This window comes from Stegostoma tigrinum, chromosome 2, assembly GCF_030684315.1.
Source record: "Stegostoma tigrinum isolate sSteTig4 chromosome 2, sSteTig4.hap1, whole genome shotgun sequence".
Lineage (NCBI taxonomy): Eukaryota > Metazoa > Chordata > Chondrichthyes > Orectolobiformes > Stegostomatidae > Stegostoma > Stegostoma tigrinum.
Window position 1 is genome coordinate 122,694,212 of NC_081355.1, and position 25,102 is coordinate 122,719,313.

Consider the following 25,102-nt stretch of genomic DNA (forward strand, 5'->3'; position numbering starts at 1 on the left):
GTCCCCAATGAGTCATCTAGAGAAATTTACCCTGAATGCTCCTCTGATATTTCATTAATCTGTCCATAGTGAATTGCCCCCTGTCAGTGTAGTTTGTCAAGTTTTGAGCTGCCGGCTCTGGGTGCCTCCCACCATCGTCCATCAGAAAGTGTGTTCATTGGTGGCTGGTGAGGAGCTGGCCCCAGAAGAACAATTTAGTCCATCCCACTGCCAGCATTGGAAAGAAGGCCAGAAGTGTTCCTGTACTCCGCAACCCTCAGGGCTCAGAAGTCCCGAGTAAAACAGAGTCTTAAGGTCGATGAGCTTTCTCTGCATTTTCCTGTCATTTGCCACCTGTAAAATGCTTTGTGAATTCCAAGCGACTTCATTTGTGGTGTGTGCATGAAGGAATTTCGTGTTTTAAAAACATTCAAGTCACGAACTGCAGAGCTAACAATAGCATTTGAACGAGATGGGTACTCAAGAAGCCAGCTGTTTGTTCAATTTAAACATTTGCTTTAGCCTTTTTACACTGGTATATATAAACACTGGTTCTTCCCAAAATGCATCAATATTGCTTACGGTTGTACATGAAAACACTGCATAAATGTCTTGTGACTGTGCCGGCTCACCCAGCACAAGAAATTCGATTTGAAAAATGTTAAACTTGTTTTTAATCGGAGCAGGAATTTTTCGGTGCACCTGAATAGGAAATAAGTACGAAGTGTCGCACTACCGGCCCTTTTCCTTGAAAGGAAACGCAGATCGTAAAAATTGGTAAAGTCACGTATCTATTGTTATCTTTGTCTGATGCACAATGCCAGATCACGAACAGGGAGTTCACATTGAGATTTCCCATACAGGCTGTAATTACAATGACAAAGCATGTCGCCCACTTGCAGCAAGCGCCGTGTGGAAAGCGCTGCTTGTCACTGGAGGCTGGAGTGCATGGGGTCTTTGTCTGTAGCTGTCTACTCTCTCGCTCTCTCTCTCTCTGGCTGTGGCAGCTGTGACTGACGTGAGCTTGCACAGCAGGAGACAGAGGCGGGGAGGGAGGGAGTGAGGTCTCGCCACGCTGTGGGGTGGGGGGTGGGGGCGGAATGCCAGTGTTGTCATCCACGACGGACTCGTGACTCCTGCCCGCATCCCATGCTCCGGCGACCACGTCTCTTCATACTGACTGAAAGAGTGACTCATTCAGATCCACAGCCCACCCTTCCCCGGATTACGTCAAAACATTGAAAAGACCCCCTCCCCAACTCCTACCCCCTTCCACCAAAACCTTTCCAGAGAAAGAAAGTTTGTGTTTCAGCTCTGAATATATTTCTGAAGCAGTCTACCGTACCGTCCCGCCTTTCTCTACCTCTGCCCTTTTGCGCGCCAAAGTGACGCAGATGCCCAAAGCGCCAGATTTCGATGCAAAGTAGCTCAGATCGAGATTGATTAGCGCTTTGGGAAAGGAAAAGGAAACCCTGGAGCCTTTTCCCAAGGAATATCTGACGGAGTGTGAGCAAGTCTCAACCAGTGAGCTCCCTTCCTCCTCCTCCCCTTCCCCCCTCCCCCAGTCTTGTTAGCTGGTGGCTGGGAGAAGCAGCACTGTCCCGCGCTGTGTGACAAGCATCACCAGGGTGTAAGGCAGTTTCCTCCTTACAGGAGCTTGTAAGAGAGGGAGAGGTTCAGCACTACGTCCCGGACAGCTCCCTGCAAACAGGGGCTCGTGTGCAAGAGCGAGAGATTCAGCACCACATCCCGGACAGCTCCCTACAGACAGGTGCTGGTGTGAGCCGGACAGGTTCAGCGCTAGGTCTGGGACAACTCCGTTCCGACAGGTTCTGCACCAGGTCCAGGATTGCTCCCTCCTGCTTGGACGTGGCTTTGAGCTCCGGATGATAAGCGCTACCACGTCTCCAGCAGCTCCAACCTCTCGAATCAACCCAGCGTGGAAATGGCATCTCTCGGGTTCTTCTCGAACGAGTCGGCACAGCGAACCAGTGCCGGAGACAATTCGACTGCAGGTAAATGAAAGGCAACACGTGTAGGAAGATATTAAAAGAGGCGGGGAGGCAGAGAAGGGAGGGGAGGGGGATGAGTTCAAGGAATGGAAAACCTCAAAGCACCGATCGGTTTGAAAACTGTTGTCCCCTGGATGACAGGACAAAGTAGACATTCTCATGAGAACTGGATTTCGAAGTAATAAAATGCACGTTGAATTTTATTGAGCAGTTTTCTCTCAAATGGATTTGCTCTATGTTTACAGTTCAGTGACAGCAAACTTAATGGGTTTGGATTGTTTGGCGAATAAAGCTAGTTGTTTACTTTTTGGGTGAAATGACCCAAACGATACGAAAGAAATCGACAGAATCTAAAAGTAATAATTTACTTCTGCGATAGGAAGCTTATTTTGATTAAAACAGGTTTTGTTTTGATTTTGTATACATTTCTTCAAATTGGCATACTGGATATTTGTCACCTCCAGCTAAAACCTTCAAGGCAAAATTATCTCAGCTTTTATAAAAATGACAAATTTCAGAAGCTTTACTGAACTGTTGACAAATAATGTCTTAAAGAAGCTTGTCTATTGCAATCATACAAGTCCAGGGCTGTGTAGTAGAGGGAAACTGAACAAAATGATCTGATTTAGACACTCAGAACTTTAAAAACGTGTGGGAGACATTGCTTTGATTTATAGTTTTTATGTGACTATTTTTTGAAGGGTGCTACAGCTTTGGTCCATCATATGTGCACGTCTAACACCCTTAAACACCATTGATGTCGCCGTCTTATTGCACACTCCATGAATTCCCGCTGTTGTTCACAGACAGGTGTCAATACACGTTCTTTTTTTCCACAGGAATATCCACAACAATATTGTATCTTGTGTACAAGTTGCCCCATCACATTAGCTTTTCTATGACTGATTCAGACTAAACTGAAGTTACATATTTTCTTCTCGAAATTGAAGCAAAAGGTTGACTCAAAATTAAAAGTAGAACTTAATACAATTCTAATACTTTGTGTTTCACAGCCCCAGCCTGGTGTCAGATAGCTCAAAAGTTCACTGGCGGCATCGGAACAAAGCTCTGTGGTAAGCGTGGTTACATTTCTCATCGGTTTGCACGAAGTTAGGGTCAACTTTACCACATAAAAACGCGAATGTGGCAGAAATATTGAATCGTTAGAGTTGCGAGGGCTGCCAGTCTGATTGAGTGCTTATAACGTATGGTTGAAGTGGCCTAATGGACTGAGCTCTCCTGCCCTCTCCACCCACATATTTAACTACTCACTGATTTCAAAGTATCAGGCAATCTGTCCATTAGTTTCTCCTGGCTCAAAGCAAAGCTGTCAGTGCCAAAAATAAAAGATCAATCCGTGTATTTGAGAGTTATTTGTTTAACTTTGCCTTTAGATGTACACAGAGATTAATTTCTCATGTAGCTTCGATGTTGCATTGCCTTTTAAAGACAGAACGGACTCTGAGCACACTGATTACGGCGAATTGGTTGGTTTTACGTTACAGATGGTGAATCCAGGGAGCTGCTTCTTCATGAAATGACAAAAGACGTGATGAAACATAATATACCAAAAACTGGCTTCCGGGCAACAGAAAAGACACCTCCAAAACACAAAATATCATTTTCAATGCAAACATTCAAACCGACTGAGTAGTTGTGCAACAGAATTAACTTGATAATACTTGCAGATATCTGTCTTTATTCTTGAAAAGCATATTTTTAAATTTTCTATTAATTTCCAAAAGTTGTTGCTTGTGAAATGTTATGCACCATTCTATTAAGAACTGAACGCAATTCAAAGGAATCATTGTCAAAGTTTAATGTCCAAAACTAAACAAAAAGAAATCAAGAACTTCAAAATGTTTGAGCCCTGTATTTATATTTAGCTTCTTTCGATCATAAAGCAGAGGTGGAAAATTTGCTGTACTGCAGCAATTATCTAATTTTATAGAAGGAATTATAATGCATCACTGTACTAAATACTACACGTAAATTTGTCATCAGCCACCTCATGTTTACAGAATTGTAGAAGTGATCTGGTGCAAAAGGAGGCTATTTAACCCATCATGTACATGCTGGCTTTTTAACTGAGCATCATTATCTAATGCCAACCTCCTGCTTTTTCCCTGTGTCCTTGTATATTATTTCTACCTAAACAGTTGTCCAATGCTTTCTTAAATATTTTGGCTTAATGTATCTCAACTATTTCATATGTCACCAATATAAAAGCTCAACATAAAGGTAATGAATATGAACACTGTTTCAACCTTAAGGTATCAGACCCAGTTGGTTGTAAGCATATAAAACATATTTATCCTTCCTAAAGAATATAGACTTTAAAAAAAAAATCGGGTGATTTTTTGCATTGTTTCAGCCTGCTTCATCATCGAGCCGTAGAGTCATAGAGCTGGACAGTGTGAAACCAGGCCAAACCCATTCATGTTGGCCAGATATCCTGAATTAATCTATTCCCATTTGCCAGCATTTGCAGAAGAAATAATAATAATTTCATATTTCTCATTTTACTTCTGCATTTATTTTAGTTTTGCACAGAAAAATAATACAGACAGCTAAGAAACATAGGAACATAATGATAGGAGTAGGCCTTTCAGCCCATTGAACCAGCCCCACTATTCAATATTATAATAGAGTCGTAGAGTCATACAGCACGGAAACAGACCTTTCAGTCCAACTCATCCTTGCTGACCAGGCATCCAATTTGACTCGGTCCAATTTGCCAAAATTTGGCCCATATCCTTCTAAATCCTTCCTATTTATATAATTATCATGATGCCTTTTAAATGTTGTTTTGTAGCTGCCTCCACCACTTCCTCTGGCAGCTCATTCCATGCATGCACCACTCTCTGTGGTTGATAATGGCTGATCGAATACTTCAATACCTTTCCGTCACTTCATCTCCATCATTCTGTATGCCACTGGTAATGAGAAACCTAACAAAATCTACCTTAAACATACTCAAGGACTGAGCCTCTGCAGCATTTTGGGTTTCTTTTTTGATAAATGATGTCTTAGGTAGTTTCATCTGAGCTAGCAGTCAGTAATATTAAACTAGGTAACCACATCTATGCAATGTCTTGAGTGTAATCAGTGAAAAGTGATTCTGTACAAGATTGTGATGCCATGATATGTTAATACCAATCTTCCTCTGCCTGAACTTTCGCCAACTGTCCCTCACTTCGATTAGCCTATCCAGATGCATCCTGTCACCACTGCTAATGTATCCAGTCACACCTGTAAACAAGTACTTCTCTTCCAGACCCTGATGTATTACCAGTTCTCTAGTCAGATAGATCTTACACAAACAGTACTCTACGCTCATGGAAACTTGAAGAAAACTATTAACCTAGCTTGACACACTAATGCACAAACACACTGTACCCAATCATGTCAGTAAATAGCAAAGCAAAACCCAACAATGCAATTTTAGGTAGTCACTAATCTCTACTGAATGAATACATCAGTCCTGTTGAGCATTTCACCACATTACTACTATCTAATCACCATAAATAACAATGGCACTGCTATCCCACTCAAAAATGCCACAATACCAATATCTAATACAATGAAAGCACTGCACAGTCACTGCTATATCATGATACATTTGTCTATCATGTTTCTATTCTGTAGCTGCATTATTACATGATTACCGCTAAATACACATAGAGCAGCATCACTGCACTCAGTACAAAACATAAGTTGAACATCAGCTGACCACGTTCACAGAATCACAGAAGTCATACCATGCAGGAAGCTATTTGACAGATTATGTTTCTACTGGCTCTTCAAATAAACATTATTATCCAATGCTAGGTACCTGCTTTCTCACCACGTCCTTGTACATTACTTCTGTTTAAATAATTGTCCGATGCCTTTTTGAATGTTTCAACTTAACCTGCCTTCATCATGTTTCCAGGCAGCACATTCCACACTGGAACTGCTTTATGAGTGAAAAAATATTTTTCTTGCATCAAATTTACTCCTTTTGCGAATCAGTTTAAATCAATGTCCTCTAATTTCTGTTCTAGAATTCTGCATAATGGTTTATGTGGATAAGTTGACAGTAGGATTATGAAGAAAGAAATATTGCAGGAGTTCTGTTTTCCACTTGTACGAAGTAAAAATATATTACTTGCATGTAAAAAGGCATAAGTCCAATAATTATATTCAGAGTTTTACCAAAACAAACAATCTCTGAAAATATGTCTAGTCTTCAGTCATTTACATCTCATAACCACATCTCTAAGAAATGGCACAACTGAGAGGATCTTTGCTTCAACTGTATAAATATAACCAAGATAATTTTGATCATCAGTGGTACTATTGTTAGAATGTCATATTCTAACTTCATTTGAGAAATTTGAGAATCCAGGGAAACTTGCATTCAAATAGATTTAGCAATAGGAAGATGTTTAAATAATAAAGGATTTGAAAGTGAAGTACAGGAGACAAGCTTTCCCTACTGTCAATTTAAAAATTGCCACTAAGATAATGAGAGACTTTAAAGGGATTTCCTCTCGTAAAACTGTTTTTGGAGTATGGAATACTTTAGGATAATCATTGCGACAGGTGCCAAAACATCTTTTAAGGAGACATTAATCAAATATTTGATGCAGAGGAAGATCCATGGCCACAGTGAAAGAGTAGCATGATGGAATTAGTTAGAGATTGTTCTCACGATCACCATGACAGATATAATGGATTGAATATTTTTCTGCTGCTCTGCAATCTTCTCTGGTTCAAACTGTCCTAATAATCATAAAACAGTAAATCAAAGACTGTGATTTTCAAATGGTTTATAATATAACCTTTATAAAAGAAGTGGTGGGGGAAATATGCAAGGCAAGTTTTGGTTTGGTTGTAGTGAATTTGATGCCACAATGAACTGCAACACTTGTTATTTGTGCTTAATGGATAAATATTTACATCCGAACCTTTGGTCTCTCTGAACATGGGTTATGATGTGCAACATTGAGCTTTTAATCCTGTTTAGCACTAGTATCATTTGTTACAATGTTATATTCTGATCTGATCACACACTGTCAATGAATTTCATGCATAATAATATCATTAGCTTAACAAATAATCACAGTTCACTGTGTAGGTGATCTAACACTTAGATTTGTTCTGAAATGGGCTTTATTAGGCAATCTTATAAACTTCACACCAAATTCTGTTTCATTTTATAGATTATAGAAATATCAGTAGTTTATAAATAAAAATACCTTATGAATTGGGATGTTTCCAGGACCAGTTCAAGCTCAGCCGAAATAACTGATCTCAATGAGGATGGGACCAATACAATGGATAAGTTAAGGAAGGGAAAGAAATTCATGCTGGTTTCTCTCTCCTGATCACCATCAGCGACTCCCATTTGAAAATCACAGGTTATATGCAATTAAGAATGTGAATGAAATGCTATTATAAGAGTAATTGAACATAAAAGTCACCTTGTTATGAGTTTTACAGTGCATCAATAAGACTATATCTCCCATGTTGTGTGCATTTTTAGTCTTCTTATTTTAGAAAGGATTGAAATGCATTGGATGCAGTTCAGAACAGGAATGTTAGGTTGATGTCGATAATCAGTGGATTATAATACATGTGCTGTATCACTCTGTGACTCTAGATGAAAGGTGCAGATAGGGTTGTTTTCTAATGGCATGTAGAGGAGTGAGTGTTGGCATATTCTGAATGATCTTGACATGGTGGATGTCGCAAGGATCTTCCATTTGGTGATTCAGTCCCAAATTAGGGGACACTGTTTAAAAATTAGGGGTTGCCCTTTCAGGACAGAGATGAGGAGATTTTTTTTCCCCTCAGAAGCTTGTGCAAACACTGGAACTCTGCCTCAGAAGGCAATGGAGGTGAAGAATTGAATACAGGGTCCCCAAATTATAAATGTCCAAATTACAAATGCTCGTACTTATGAACACGGCGACAGATAGGGTGTAATTTTAAAGGTTCAACATAAGGGCATTTCATATACTTAGAAATGGCTCCTTTATATTGTCCTGCATTGTGAATACAGTGTGGAGTTGGAGGAACTCAAGCATCAGGCAGCATCAGAGGAGCAGGAAAGTCGACATTTCAGGTTTACATCTTTCATCAGGACGGGGTGGGGGAAGGGAACTCGAAAATAAATGGGGTCTGGGGCTGGCGAAAGGTAGGGGGGTTGGTGGTAGGTGGATACAGAAAGTGGTAGTGAAGATTGGTCAGTGGGATGGGTGAGGCAGATAGGTGAGAAAGAAGATGGACAGGTTCTATCAGGTCAAGGAGGCGGGATGAGAGGGAAGGTTGGACATGGGACGAGGCCGGGAGTGGGGTGGGGAGATTTTGAAACTGGTGAATTCTATGTTGAGGCCATTGGGTTGTAAGTTCCCGAGTTGGAATATGAGGTGTTGCTCCTCCAGTTTGTGGATGGTGTCATTGTGACACTGGAGGAAGCACAGGATGGACAATTCACCCAGGGAGTGGAAGGGAGACTTAAAATGATTGGCAACTGGAAGGTGGTGTTGATTATAGTGTCCAGAGTTACAGAGTACACATGCTGTACAAATCAGCCACAGAGTCTGTGCTTGGAGACCACATCAGGAAAAACATACAGTAGAACAGGTTGGAGGTGTACAGGTAAGTCCTTGTCGGATTTGGAAAGATTGGAGCATTGGACAGAGGCAAGAGGGGAGGTGCAGGGGCAGGTGTAGCATCTCCTGTGGTTGCAGGGAAAGATTCTGGGTGTAGTGGGCTTGGTGGGGAGTGTGGAGAGGACAAGGGCATCGCAGAGTGAGCAGTCACTATGAAAGGCAGATAGTGGTTGGGAGGGAAATATCTCTTTGGTGTTGAGGTCAGATTGTAGGTGGTGGAAGTGACAGAGAATGGTACACCAGATGTAGAGGTTGGTCAGGTAGCATATAAGGACTGGGGGATTCTCTCCTTATTTTTCTTGGCAGCAAGATTTGAGGGCAGAAGTGCAGGAAATGCAAGAAATGCGGTTGAGGGTATTATGAAGGGAGGGAGGCATTGCGGTTTTTGAAGTAGGAGGACATTTCAGATGCCTGGGAATGGAATGCTTCATCTTGGGAGCAGATGCGGCGGAGACAGAGGAAGTAAGGGATCACATTCTTGCAGGAGTGTGGGTGAGAGGAGGTGCAATCCAGGTAGCGATGGAGTCGGCGGTTTTGAAATAGACGTTGGTGCTGAGACAGTTACCATGTACTCCATCTCCTCCAAGACTTTCAATTCCCCAGCCCCCAGTACCACATCTTCACCATGAATATCCAGCCCCTGTAAACTTGTATTTTCCATGCAGATGGCCTAAAAGCCCTCCACTTCTTCTGATCCTGAAGGCCCAACCAGACCCCTTCACCAACACCTTCATCTGCTTAACCAAACTCCTCCATACCCTTAACAACTTCTCCTTTAACTCCTGCCACTTCCTAGAAACTAAAGGGGTGGCTACAGCCAGTTGCGTAGGTCCAAGTTATGTCTGCCTCTTTGTAGGATACGTGGAAGAGTCCCTCTTCCACTGCTACACTGGCAACATCCCACACTTCTTCCTCTACTACTTTGATGACTATAAAGGCGCTGGCTCATGCTCCCATGAGGAGTTTGAACAGTTTATCAAATTTACCAATACCTTTCACCCCAACCTCAAATTCACCTGGACCATCTCCGATACCTACCTCCCTTCCCAGACCTTTCTGTCTCCATCTCAATAACCATCTCAGCATCGACATCTATTTCAAAACCACCAACTCCCATAGCTACCTTGACTACACCTCCTCTCACCTACCCTCCTGCAAGAATGAGGTCCCTTATTCCCAATTCCTCCACCTCTGCTGCATCTGATCCCAAGGTGGAGGGGTTCCACTCCCACACATCCCAAATGTCCTCCTACTTCAAGGACCGCAACATCTCCCCTCCATTGATCCATAATGCCCTCAACCACATCTCTTACATTTCCTACACTTCTGCCCTTAAAACGTGTCCCCCGATCCTCACTTAACACTCCTCCAACTTCCACATCCAGCACATCATTCTCAGCCACTTCTGCCACCCATAATTCAACCCTACCCCCAAAAAGATATTTCCCTCCTGTCACATATCTGCCTTTTGTAGGAACTGCACACTCCACAACGCCATCATCAGTGCCACACTCTCCACCAAGCCCACCGCACCCAGCACCTTTCCCTGCAACCACAGGAAGTGTCCCTGTCCCTACATCTCCCCCTTTACCTCCATCCAAGGCCCTAAAGAACTTTTCCAAATCTGACAGGGATTCACCCGTACATCCTCCAACCTGGTCTACTGTATCCGTTGCTCCCGTTGTGGTCTTTTCTACATCAGTAAGACCAAGCGCAGACTCAGGGACTGATTTGTGGAGCATCTGCATTCTGTAACTCTGTACACCATAATCAACAGCACCTTCCAGTTGCCAACCATTTTAACTTCCTCCCCAATCCCTCAGTGACATGTTCATCCTGGGCCTCCTCTACAGTCACAATGATGCCACACCTAACCTAGAGGAACAACGCTTCATATTCCATCTCAGGAGCACACAGCCCGATGGCCTCAATATACAATTCACCAGTTTCAAAATCTCCCCACCCTCGGCTTCATCCCATGTCAAACACGCCCTCTCAGCCCTGCCTGCTTGACTTGTCACAACTCTATCATCTTCTTTCTCACCTATCTGACCCATCCTTCCCATTGACCATCTCACTACCCCCATCTGCTACCACCTATCACCACGCCACATAACTTTCCCAACCACAGCCCTCCATTTATTTCCAAGCTTCCTGCCCCCTCCTCCACCCTGATGAAGGGTGTAAACCTGAAGTGTTGACTTTCCTGCTCCACTGACGCTGCCTGACCTACAGTGTTCCTGCAGGGCCACACTGTGTTGACTCGTACTCTGACTCCGACTCCAGCACCTGAAGTTCTTGTTATGTCGATGTCTCATTGGATACCTTCTCCCTCTCCTCCACTGACTCTGTTTGAGGTTAGACATGTGGCATGGCTGAGAGAATGCTGAATAAGATCATAGTCAACCATGTCCCTGTTTAATTTGCAGTGTTCAAGTGAAGAGCAGCAGACAAATGACAAAATATCCCAACAGTCATGTAAGCTAAATAACTAAACTGTGACTAAACATTTGGATCTTCTGTTTTTGTTTTCTCTCCCAGCATTCTTGTACGGCGATGGGCAGAGGCCCACAGAAAGTGTTGTAAAGGAGGAAGCAACATCCCTGGGAGCAAATCAGTCCTGTACCTGCAACAAAACTCCGTGCACTTGTCAGAAAGTTCAAATCAACTTTTCCATCTTGCATGCAACAGGTAAACTAATCTTTGAAAATGAGGTATTACTTTCAAATTATTTTACCAAATTATTTGGCTTTATTTTGATTGTACATGAAAGTACACACATTACAGTGATTAATTGCAGTTACAAATTTAGTTTAATATAATTCAAAAACATATGTTTTTAGTTCTGCCAAGTAAGGCCAGAATGAGCTAATAGTTAAGAGGTGATAAGAAATATGAGCAGCCGTATGCCATTCAGTGCATCAAACTTACTGCACAATTGTATAAGACATGATTGACCTTACACTGGTCTTAATTTCTTTCTCCTACCTATCTCCATAACCCTTCACTTCATTGTCGATCAAGATCTTATCCAAATCAGCCTTAACTATGTTCAGTGACCCATCTGTATTGGTGATTGCAGAAGAGAATTACAAAATCTATCCACCTTCTAAGAAGAATTTCCTCCTCATCTTAGTCTTAGATGAGAGAACCCATACTTTCAAGCTGTACTCCCTCGTTCTTGACTCCTCTGCAAGAGAAAACACACTCCCAGCATCTTCCTTATGAAGCTGCTTCAAAATCCTAAATGTATAAATAAGATTATCGAACAATCTTCTCAACTCAAATTATCATAGGTTCAAACTGCTCAATATTTCCTCACAAGAATACAGCCTTCATCCCAAGAAGAAGCCAAATAAGTCTTCTATGATCTGCTCCTTTGCAAGTATACCCCTTATTAGGTACGGATACCCAAAACTGCACACAGTTGTAACAAGACAACTATATTTTATATTCCATCCACTACTGCACCCCACTCCACTCCAAACCACTGCAATATAGGTCAACTTTCCATTTCCATCCCAAAATACTTGCTATTACTTGCAAGCTAACATTTTGTGATTCCTGGACAAAGGCACCCAGGTTCATCTGTACTACAGTATGAGTAAGACTATTGATGTGGTGTACTTTTATTTTCAAAAGACAATCAATATAGCAACACAAAAAGAGGTGTGAGAAAAAGTATACTTCATGGAACAAACAGAACAATATCAACCTGGATACAAACTGGCTAAGAGACAGCAAAAAGTGATAGCTGAGAATACTTTCCAAGGCTGAAGGAAGACCTTTAGTAGAGCTCCTCAGGGGTCAGTTTAGGGTCCTTTGCTTATCCTGATACATGTTAACAACTTAGACCTTGGTACATGGGGGATATTTCCAAGTCTGCAACTCATAAAAGAAATTGAGTAAATTGTAAACTTTGAGCAGAACATTGAAAACTCCAAAAGGGCATTGTTAAATTAGTGGAGTAGACAGATAGATGCCAGGTGAAATTCAATGTGGAAAAGTACCATCTAGTAGGTAAATGGAAATGTAATATAAAATAAAAGGTACTATTCAGGAGCAGAGAAACCCAATATATATCTTCTAAGCAGAATATGTAAAGTGAGGAGTCAACAGAGCTTGCAGTATTCCAGGCTTTATTCATTGGAGTGCAAGGAGGTTATGCTGAACTAATATGAAATACTAGTTAGATCTCAGCTGAAGTGCTGTGTGCAGTTCTGGGCACCATACTTTAGGAAGGATGTGGATGCACTGCAGGGAATGCAGAAGAAGTTTATTATAATGATTCCAGAGGCAAAAAAAAAATCAGTTATAAAGATAGTTTTGAGAAGTTGGAGAAAAGTAAGCTAAGATGAAATCTGATAAGAAATGTTCAACATCACAAAAGAGCTGGTTAGAGCAGAGTGGGTAAATAAGAACACAAGAAATAAAAGCAGGGGTCGGCCATCTGGCCCGTTGAGACTGCTCCACCATTCAATAAATTCATGGTCAATCTTTTCATAGGCTCAGCTCTACTTGCCTGCCCACTCACCATAACCCTTACTTCCTTTACTGTTCAAAAATCTATTGATCTTTGCCTTTAAAAAATTCAACAAGGCGGCCTCAACTGCTTCACTGGGCAGAGAATTCCATAGAATCAATACCCTTTGGGTGAAGAAATTCCTCCTCAACTCAGCACTAAATATGTTTTCTCTTATTTTGAGGCTATGCCCCCTAGTTCTGGATTTATCCACCAGTGGAAACATCCTCCCTAATTCCAACTTATCTATTCTCTTCATAATTTATATGTTTCTATAAGAAACCCCCTTATTCATCTAAATTTCAACAACTATCGTCCCAGTTTACTCAATCTCTCCTCATAATCCAAACCTCTCAATTCCAGAATCAACTTAGTGAATCTCCTCTGCAACCACTCCATTGCCAGAATATCCTTTCTCAAGAAAGGAGACCACAACTGTATGCTCCAGGTGTGGCCTCAGTAGCACTCTATACAGCTGCAGCACAATCACCCTATTTTTAAACTCCCATCTCTCCAGTGATGAAGGACAATATTCCATTTGTCTTCCTAATTACTTACTGCACCTGCAAACCAACTTTTTCTGATTTATGCACAAGGACACCCAAATCCCTCTGCTCAGCAGCATGGTACAATTTTTCACCATGTGCCCATTCATTAAAGAAGAAGAAGAGGGCACAGATACAAGGTAACTTGCAAAAGAAGAAAATCATTTTTTCAAACAGTGCTTATTTAGGATCTGGAATGCACTGTGTGATTACATTCAACAGGATACTAAATAACTAAACAAAAAAAGGATCTGCAGATGCTGGAAATCATAAAGAAAAACAGAAATTGCCAGAAAACCTCAACAGGTCTGGCAGCATCTGTGGAGAGAAATCAGAAATTATCACTAATAATCATTATCACATTATCAGCAAAGGATTAATTCAGGGACCTAGGTAATGTTCTGGATACTCAGATTTGAATCCCACAGATGGTAGAATTTGAATTCAGTAAAAAATCTGGAATTAAGAGTTTTATGAAACCATTGTTAATTGTTAGAAAAACCTAACTGACTCACTATCGTCCTTTAGGGAAGAAAACTGCCATTTTTACCTAGTCTGGCCTATGAGTGACTCCAGACGCACAGCAATGTGATTGACTCTTAATTGCAATTAGGAATGGATAATAAATGCTGGTCCAGCAAGCAATGCCCACATTCTATAAATATTTTTTTTTAAAAAAACCCCACTGTTCCTAACCATGGATAATATCTGAATAAACTTGACTAAGGTGTGATTACTTTCTGGAACAGCATTTCCAGGTGATTATTTCTTTTCCTGATGTATCGCTGTCTTTGAAGTTTGAACCATAGTTCAACAGCTCGGAGTTCAAACTGCAATACTGATGATGTGATTCCATGGATAACCTTTATATCCAGGAATGCCCACATACTACAGCTGAGGAACATCATCCTACCCTGCCATCTTTATTGTGTTTAATTTAACTTCTTTTAATTTAAATGTAGAAATATCACACAAGTTTTGTCTCTAATTATACCAAACAGCTTAACTAGCTAAGGCACAAATTTATTGCAATACTTAATATTGTTCCATTACCAGTTTAAATGATTAGTCATCTATAGTGTGTAAAATCTTTTGCTCACCTAATTAAACCAGGTTCTGGAGCTGTTTGAAAAAACAATGTCACCTTTCCCTTCTGCATCAAAATGCAAATGAGCACTTTATCTTCACCATACTCAAGCCCCATCTACTCTGGCCCTATGTTCTGGACCGGTTTTTGGCCATACTTGAAAGTTATTGTCAACAACCACAAACTGAACTCACTTTGTTCAGGAATTTTAATGATTGATTGATTTGAATTGATTGTCATAGAAACATAATAATATAGAAGATAGGAGGAGGCCATTTGGCCCTTCAAGCCTTCTCTGCCATTCTTTGCAATCATGGCTAATTATCCAACTAAATAGCCTAACCCTGCTTTTTCCACACAACTTTTGATTCCCTTCACCCTAAGTGCTGTATCTAGCCACCTCTTGAATACATTCATACAGTCACCTCTTGAATAAGTGTACTCAAGTACAAAAGTACAGGAGCAGTGAAAAGTGTGCAATGTTGCCATGTAAGGCACCATCTTAGGTACAAGTACCCAGCTGCAGAACCTTAAGAACAAAGTAGAAAGAGAGAACAAAGTTTAAAAGTTAAACATTGTAGTAATTATAGTACAGTGTAAAACATACAAAGTAAAGTTAAAAATCACACATTGCAGACCTCTTAATTTCAAATAGAAAAGGAAGAAATAAAGCTGAAAGTTCAAGCATTACAGTCTTAAGCGAATCCTTGGACCTACACAAGATGATGAACATGTTGCAAAGATATTAGAGACTGTCTAGTTTCACATGGCATAAAAACGAACACAGCTGATCTTGTACCGTCTGTTGAGGGAGAAACAGAGTTAATGTTTCTAATCCAATATGAATCTTCTTCAGAAATAATGGTTTCATATGGTACACTTTGCTGATGGCTGAAGAGATCAATCTCTGAGAGGCAAGTTCTGTCACAAGTGCTGCATCTGAGATGGTTGTCAGGTACTGTTGTGGTTGTTGTTTTTGGTGTTGACCCAAATTGTGCGGCTGCATTGGTCACTGTAGTGGTACATGTCAACTTGAGGAAAACATCACTTACCTCTAATTTAACTTGGATCTTCAGTGCATTGTAATCAATGTTTAGGGCCTTCATATCAGACTTTCTATCATTTCACAATACTGAACACTCTTGTGATTGTATCTGGCTTCTATCCTGTGAGTGCGTCCAAGCCAGAAACACACCTAGCGTATGGATACTATAAATATATTTGAAAGCTTTATCTTTGACAGTACTTTTGCATTCATGACCTTTCTCTTCCATGAAATACCAAAAAGGTGCAAAAGAGAATGAATTTGAGATTTTTTGAGTTTCTTTCTTGATAGTTGTAAGATTCTAATGCTTTATCGGTACACAAGGTGCTAAAAACATGGAACCAAACCTCATAAACCAACATTTCAGAGTCATTTTGTTGTTTTTCCACTCATTTCATGAATCAGCCAAAATTGGTAGCTGCCTTTTCAGTGTGTGAATTTTTTTTAAGTGGTATATTATCAAGATATTTGGCTGGTTATTTAAATTTATTTAGTTAATCATATTAAAAATCTGGAATAAAATCTAATTCCGATTATGATGACTATAGGTGGCATCTTACAGGATCTTAAGTGACACAGGGTACAGTGAGATTTGTGATAGAATTGAATGAAAAGGCCATTGAGGCCTATTTCAATGATGACAGTATCTCCCTGTATCTTTAAGACACTTGCTGATTGACAAGGTGAGTTTCTCACTCAAAACAGAAACATAGGAGATGGGAGCAGAGGAGGCCATTCGGCCCTTCAAGCCTACTCTGCCATTCTTCATAATCATGGCTGATCATCTAACTCAATAGCCTCATCCTGCCTTCCCCCCATAACCTTTGATCCTATTCACCCCAAGTGCTATATCTAGTAGCCACTTAACAGCGCTGAGTTGTTAATTGAGGGGGTTATGGCTTTGCTAAAGACCTTAAATTGGTTGCAACTCACCTCATTAATATTCAGCTTTATATTTTACCAAACACACCAAACAAGATAAACATTGAAAATTCTTGACATGGAAGTTAAAGCCAGTACCTTGTGACATCAATTTGCCATTGGCTGTACGGAGCATCCACATTGCTCAGCACCAGTGAGCATCTCAGGGTGCAATCCATAGACATCAGTTGCACGCATCCCTCACCCACAGACTTTGGCATCCAACTTTTGCCAGGTCCTCACAAGCATCATGGCATCTCTCCAATTTACATGCACGTGACACAGGCCTGCATTGCAGGTCACACCGATAACTAGAATCAAAAGACTGCTGCAAAGACATTTTGCAGGCAGAAACAGGCATACACCTCACAGTTTGGATCACGCTGCATTTCAGAGCTACAGACAGTTCTCCTATAATGAGATTGCTGCATTCTTGTGTGGCCTCACATTATAGAAAATTACGCTACAGAAAATCATCATTAAAAATCGCATTATAGGGAAATCAGTGTAGAAAATCACTACACCCATATCGCAGAAAGTTTGCATTATCCCAACAGCATCCACTATTCACCAACTGCATTACAGCCAATTCGCGTTAACAAAATGCATTAAAGCAGAACTACCAGTACTTGCTTGCTCTCTTTGTCTTCACTCAATTTGCATCTACCTGCGTTCTTGCAGTATTCTTGCCTGGCTTCCATTCTGTGAGTCAATAACACCACTATTGCATGAATACTACTAACATATTTGCAAGATTTATCTTTGAGCTTACTTTTGCATTCATGACCTTATCATTCAATGAAACACCAAAAAGGTGCCAAAGGCAATGAATATGAGATTGGAGATAATGGGAACTGCAGATGCTGGAGATTCCAAGATAAAAAAATGTGAGGCTGGATGAACACAGCAGGCCAAGCAGCATCTCAGGAGCACATGAGATTGTTTGAGTTTCTTTATTGATAGTTGTAAGTCTCTCATGCTTCACCAGTACGCAACAATGCTAAGAACACAGGGCCAAACTTCTAAAACCATTGCTACGTCATGCCCCCAGTTAATGTAATCAACAGCTCAGCAGCTTGCTCACTATCAGCGACCCTCAGTTAAGTGGCCAAACATCTTGCTGTACTGCAGTGTGCAACATCAATCTCACCCCAAGAGTTTAGGTGTGTGCAACATACAAGCAGCCAGATCTCAAAGGCTTCAGGGAGTAAACCTCACCAAAGCCCTTGGAGGCACGCATGAATCAGGGGATCTTAGCACAGTGAGGCAAGGGTAGTCTCTGATACCAGTCAGGAGATTTTCATGGTCAGACGCTGGTTCAGTATGTTCCTGGGCAGGGGCTCATGTCTCTGCAGTGCAGGGAATGGATCATGGCCATTCCTATGGGTCCATAATGGGTAGGGCCCATAATGGGTAGCTGTGATGCACTTGAGGTGTCTTCTCATCTCTGTTATCCAGTTATGTCACTCAGTGGAGTTGGGCCATATCCATTGCGTCTGTCCTTGGAGTCCATGGAGATAAGTGTTGGGGGCCATTGCTATGGGAAGGACAGTTAGGAATCTATTCTCTGGGATTAGGAGCTACAGACTGGGGGGAAGACAGGATGATAATTGTGAAGAAGGACAACAGTATTAATGAGGACCGATACAATAAAGCATGGATGGGAAAGGGGTCATGCAGTAGATGGGGTTCATCCCCAGTCAGGAATACGTCAAGGAGGGCAAAGAGTGTGAATGCATCTGAAATTATCACATCAGGTGTCAGAGACTGAGGGGGTATTGGGGGAGAAGGGAAGGGGACAGAATCATGGGCAGGGACAGATTCATATTGATGCGATGGGGTGTGGGTGTTCCAAAGCTTATTGGCGTCATTGGATGGACTACCAGAAAGATAATTTGGATATATGGGGGCTTATTGACATATGGAGGCAGGGGCTGGAACCTACTTAGTGAATTACATTCACATTGACTTTTATCATGCTGGAAATTGAAAATACGTAATAGGAAAGAAAATGGCCATGACCATACCTGAAATAGGTGGGGGAAGTGATCAGACCTGTGAGCGAAGAGTCTGCAGGACCCATTGATGCAAACCCCTTTAAAAAGAAACAGATTACACACAGATCAATGCATTGCACCAACACTCAAACAAACAGTTGTAGAGGCAAAACCATGTCATATATACAATGTGAGAATTCATAGACAATACGTTACCCGTGCCATCGAAGTGCCCTCAATAGGTTTTCTTCTTTCTCTCCCTCCTACTACATCTTAGTGTAGTCCTTGGTTTCTCAGCTTGAGGGAAGGGTGCCTCCTCGGCATTGCAGACATCTGGTGCTGAAGGTTTGCTTAGGTGACCCAAGTGGCAGGCATAATTGGGACTGGATAGCCTGTGCACAATGAGGGTCTTCTTGCCAAAAGCAAGTAAATCCTCCTTGGCCTGAGCTTCCAAAGGACAGTGGGAGCAGGTAGGGTTGAAGTGGAAGCCCTGGTCACCTCAGGAGTGTCCTGAGAGGAAACTTCTGAGAAGCTTGTGTTTGTTTCATCCCTGTCTGGGTGCCTTCTGATGCTGTCTTATATGGGGCATTTCGAGGGCTCACCAGGCTTCCCATCCATCTGCCACCATGGGTCACCCGTCTTAACCCCTTTGTCACACAGGAAATGAAGATCTATTTTTCATTTGAACCTATAGAAAGTCAAAACAATTAGAAATAAAATCATAATTTTATTTACTCCTCACCATTCATGTCAATTTTCCTAACTCACTATCAATACATGTGAAAAGTAACATCAAGTGAACTGGCTAGGTATGTAACAAAATGGGAGAAGAGGAGGCCAGAACACATAAAAGATCCTAAGTGAGATATTAAATAACAGGGTGAAACAATAAAATTTGGCCAACTGAAATACCCTATGTTCAAATCAATTCTGAGAAAACAGCAAACACCTTGAGATTCATGAAACTGTTAATTTATTAATGTCTTTATTTAAAGTTCTCAATTAATTCTCAAAAACACTCAAGGCTACTTACTAGTTTTGAGAGTGCATTAATGCACTCTCAAAACTAGTGAATAGCCTTGAGAGTTTTTGTTTGTAGGCATTCACCACAAATCCTCATTACAATTCATTTATTGATTAGTGTCAGGACAATAAACTCTAGCAATTTGACTCTGCACTTTGTCTTAAAATGGAGTGATGCAGTCTTGAAAGGGCTTGTATCTTCAGTGAATAAATGAGGAAGTAATTATAAAATCAAAAAGAGTCTGAGGATTTTTTTTAGGAACAGCAGTGATAGACATAGGGCTGAATTTGATGGAATTATTCACCATTAAATGGACAGCTTAACAAGTAGCTTCAATTTTTCAGCCTGTGGAAGGTGTTCAGTAATGTCAGCCAACCCTAGATGGTCTCTGTCCTCAAGCCTCAGGAGAGAAAGGGCTGGATGCTCCATAATGTCTTCCTGTCTCTGTTTGGTTTTCATGTCATTTTCGTCATTGCCCCCATTCTGCTCTCACAGTCCCCACCTCTTTTTTCCTCTCCCTCCAATGAAGCCATATACCTACTCTCAAACTAAATTAAAATATGATTATTAATTTAAAGTTATTCCAGGGCTGCTTTGCTTATTATCTAAAAGCTTCACAAATCTGATTTCCCTGGCTAAATCCTTTATTCATTCATGGGATAAGGGACATCACTAACTAGGCAACATTTATTGCCCATCCCTAATTGCCCAGAGAGCAGTTAAGAGTCAGTCACATTGCTGTGGGTCTCGAGTCACATGTAGGACAGACCAGGTAAGGATGTCAGTTTCCTTCCCTGAAAGGACCACTAATGAACCAGAAGCGTTTTTTCCTGACAATCAACAATGGATTCACGATCATCATTAGATTCTTAATTCTGGATATTTATTGAATTCAAATTCCTCTATGTACCATGGAGGAATTTGAACCCAGGTCCCTAGAACTTTGTCTGGGTCTCTAGATTAACAGTCCAGTGATAGTACCATTAGGCCATCACCTCCCTCTAAATTCTATACTAAATTCTACTCTAATTTGAATAAGAACATATTTTTCAAATTCCACAAAAGGATCCTGTAAGAAATCATCAATATGCATCATGAAGTTGCCTGGATTTCTCCTCATGATACCAATAAAACATCATAGACATGTTAGCTATTTCAGGGCTCAGCATCACCAATCAGCCCTCATTCTACAATAATCCGTTCTTTCGGAGCCTCCATTAGACAACATGGGAGCATTTGAGCGACAAGGCCTTTCATTTAATTTCATGATCAAATTATGCTGTCATCACCAAATCTAAAACAAGTAGTACTTTCATATATCTAACCTTACATCAAACTCATTACTTCATTAATCAGGATTACGCTTTAAGCAATTAGTGCCACATGTTATTGAAGTACAAGTTCGATTTGGCATTACACAGGTAAAAGAGTCCAAGATTAGTGCATTTTGTAATTGGATGAAAATTCCTTGTCAAAGTACAATTTGCTGGAAATCATCTGTGTCTTCTTCAACTTCCTCAGAATTTCATTCATTATGTCTTATTTGTTGGACCTTCCCTCATCATTTTAACAGGAACACTTCATCACAACATTTAGAATCACATCTGAAAGTCCTGTTGGCTATTTCTTAGGCAAGCCAGAGATTTATTTTTCATTATTTCTCATTATTATTTTGCCTTCTGTTATAATAATGAGGTACATCGATGAAGGTAAAGCAGTGGATGTGGTGTATATAGATTTTAGCAAGGCATTGGATGAGGCTCCCCATGGTAGGCTCATTCAGAAAGTAAGGAGGCATGGGATTCAGGGAAATTTGGCTGCCTGGATACAAACTTAGCTGTCCAATCAAAGGCAGAGAGGTGGTAGTAGATGGAAAGCACTCAGCCTGGAGCTTGGTGACCAGTGGTATTCCACAGGGATCTGTTCTGGGACCTCTGCACTTTGTGATCTTTATAAATGACTTGGATGAGGAAGTGGAAGGGTGGGTTAATAAGTTTGCTGATGACATCAAGGTTGGTGGAGTGTGGATAGTGTGGAGGGCTGTTGTAGGTTGCAACAGGACATTGACAGGTTGCAGAGCTGGGCAAAGTGGCAGATGGAATTCAACCCAGAAAAGTGAGAAGTGATTCATTTTGGAAGGTCGAATTTGGATGCAGGATATGGGGTTAATAGCAGGATTCTCAGCAGCGTGGAGGAACAGAGGGATCTTGGGGTCCACATCCATAGATCCCTCAAAGTTGCTACCCAAGTTGATGGGGTTGTAAAGATAGTATATGGTGTGTTGGCTTTCATTGGCGGGGGGGATTGAGTTTAAGAGCCATGAGGTTATGCTGCAGCTCTATAAAACCCAGGTTAGACAACACTTGGAATATTGTGTTTTGTTCTGGTCACCTAATTACAGGAAAGATGTGGAAGCTTTAGGAGAGGGTGCAGAGGAGATTTACCAGGATGCTGCCTGGACTAGAGGGCAGGTCTTATGAGGGAAGGTTGAGGGAGCTAGGGTTTACTTCATTGGACCAAAGAAGGATGAGAGGTGACTTGATACAGGTTTACAAGATGATGAGAGTTACAGATAGAGTGGATAGTCAGAGACTTTTTCCCAGGGTGGAAATGACTATTATGAGGGACATAATTTTAAGGCAATTGGAGGAAGATGGAGGGGAGATGTCAGAAGTAGTTTCTTCACACAGAGAGAGGTAGGCATGTGGAATGCGCTGCTGGCAGTGATAGCGCAGTCAGATACTTTACAGACATTTAAGCGACTCTTGGATAGGAACATGGAGGATAGTACAATGTAGGGTATGCAGGGTAGATTGATCTTATTGAAGTAATAGGCCAGCACAACATCGTAGACCGAAGGCCCTGTACTGTGCTGTACTGTTCTATGTTCTATATTCTGTGTTAAAGGTATAAAAAAAACAAAGTTGCTGGAAAAGCTCAGCAGGTATTGCAGCATCTGTGAAGGAGAAAACAGAGTAAGCGTTTCGAGTCCAGTGAGCCTTCCTCAGTTCTGACAGAGTGTGGAAAGTCATTAACATTATTCCTAAATTGTCGTGAATTCCTCCAGAAAACTGAGACTACACTAACCCATGTTGCAATCTCAGTCCAGTGTCAATACAGTGTGGAGCTGGGGGAACACAGCAGGTCAGCCAGCATCAGAGGAGCAGGAAGGTCAGGACTGATGAAGGGTCCCTACCCAAAATGTTGACCCTGAGTGACTAATCTTAGACCAACCTGGCATGGTCACTACTGCTGATTCTGGAGAAAGAGGATGTCCCACGTCCATGTCACCTCATCTAGCAGGATCTCTCGGCTCTGCCACACACAACAAAGCATTAAGTTTGCATTATCTACCATATCCTGGGCAAACATCATGGGCAGCTGGCAGTACTTGCCCAGGTGCACAGTTGGCTTTTAAAGATGGTGTAGCGATGACAGTGAATCCATTGTTGATTGTTGGAAAAACCCATCTGGTTCACTAATGTCCTTTTAGGGAAGGAAACTGCCATTCTTATTTGGACTGGCCTACACGTAACTCCAGACCCACAGCTATGTGGTTAACTGCCCTCTGAACAATAAATGCTGGTCTAGCCAACGACACCCTCATCCCACGAACAGTTAGAGAAAAAAAATTATTTCTAACTCCTGAAAGTGAGATGCTGAAGCACAGAAGTGCAGCCAGCTTTCACAAATCTTCTTGAGCTTCAGTTACACAGAGATACATTATAAACATGCACTTCCTTACCCAATAATCTCAATTTCAATTTGTTTCTCTTAGGAGTAATGAATTTAAGTGAAGCCAGAGTTAAACCTAATAGTTTCAAATAATTCATATACAATCAATAGGAAGGGAAACACCGCCTCACTAAACCTCTAGAATTCTTTCAGGAATTAATTAAAATGATGAACAAAACTAATCAAGTGGACATAATTGAATCATGTCTTTCAGAAGGAATTTGATGAAGTCACACAAATGAGACTTTTATAGAATATTGAAACGACATGTTGTAAATTACATCAATAGATGGAGACTGATAGCAGAACAAACTAAAAAGATGGCGGTAAATTGAAAAGGCTCTTTCTGGGACAATCACTCATAAAATTCAAAAGGGACCAGTTTTGGTTTTCTGACTGTTACTACATCCCACAAAGTGTTCTGGACATTCTTTAAATTTCCTAGTAAAAGGCTATGGTGGTCAAACCATTTAAATTTGTGATGAATAGAAAATAGATGGAAAGCATTCTAACAGTTCCAAGGGTAGGTAAAGAAATAAACCTATGGTAATGGACTGGAGTTAATAATAGCTAAATGAATATTTTGCACATTGTCAGTTAAAAATTTTCGGAGTTGGGCAATAGCATAAGAACATTAGAATGCAAGAAGTAGGGACAGGAGTAGGCTATCCAGAAAGATTATTTTTGATCTTCCTCTGAAGATTGAATGAAAAATGAACAGCGGTCAACTCCCTAAATTTCACAAACCTACCTGATCTTTGAATACTTTCAGTGATCTAGCCTGCACAACTCTCTAGGATAGAGAATTCCAGACATTCACTGCCCTCTGGGAGAAGAAATTCCTTTGTATCTTAGTTTTAAATGAGTGTCCCCTTATTCTGTAACTATGTCCCATATTCAAGATTCTCCACATTTACAGTAACAAAAACACCCCAGAATCTTGGATACTCCCATAAGATCATTCTGTATACTCTAATGAATAAAGGTGTAACCTGTTTAGCCTTTCTTGATCAGTAAACTCCTTCATCCCAATAATCAGCCTATTTCTTCCAATGTCAATACATCCTATATTAGACAGTAGACAGTACTCCACATAAATATCTGGTTAAGATAGATTTAATGGTTAACAGAATACATACATGTCTAGGCAGGACGGTGGCTCAGTGGTTAGCAAAGCTGCCGTGCAATGTCAGGTTCAATTCCATTCTCATATGACTGTTGATATGAAGTTTGCATATTCTCTCTCCCCATGTCTACGTGGGTTTGCCCCAGTTTCTTCCCACAAGCCAGAGATGTGCAGGTTAGTTGGATTGGCCATGCTTGATTGCACATAGAGTTCAGGGATGTGCAGCCTAAGTGGATTTACCATGGGAAATGCAGGGTTACAAGGATCGGGTAGGGGAGTATCGGTCAGGATGGGGTGCTGTTCAGAGAGTTGTTGTGGATTTGATGAGCCAATTGGCCTATTTCCATACTGTAGACATTCTACGAAAAATGATAGAAATTGTCAACAAAATGTAGAGTAACATTTGATAATGCCTGATAATGAGTTACATGCACTCTAGAAAGGTCG

General features: G+C 41.0%; 1 protein-coding gene across 1 annotated transcript in view; it reads left to right on the forward strand.

The window, feature by feature from the left end:
* Positions 1-1,096: 1,096 nt before the first annotated feature.
* The window catches only part of gad2 (glutamate decarboxylase 2), a 132,803-nt gene continuing 108,797 nt past the window's right edge, over positions 1,097-25,102 (forward strand). Inside the window, exons 1-3 of the mRNA XM_048559863.2 lie at positions 1,097-1,994; positions 3,005-3,064; positions 11,195-11,344. Coding sequence (XP_048415820.1) covers positions 1,925-1,994; positions 3,005-3,064; positions 11,195-11,344 — 280 coding nt within the window. The 5' untranslated portion in view covers positions 1,097-1,924. The remainder of the gene's footprint in view (positions 1,995-3,004; positions 3,065-11,194; positions 11,345-25,102) is intronic.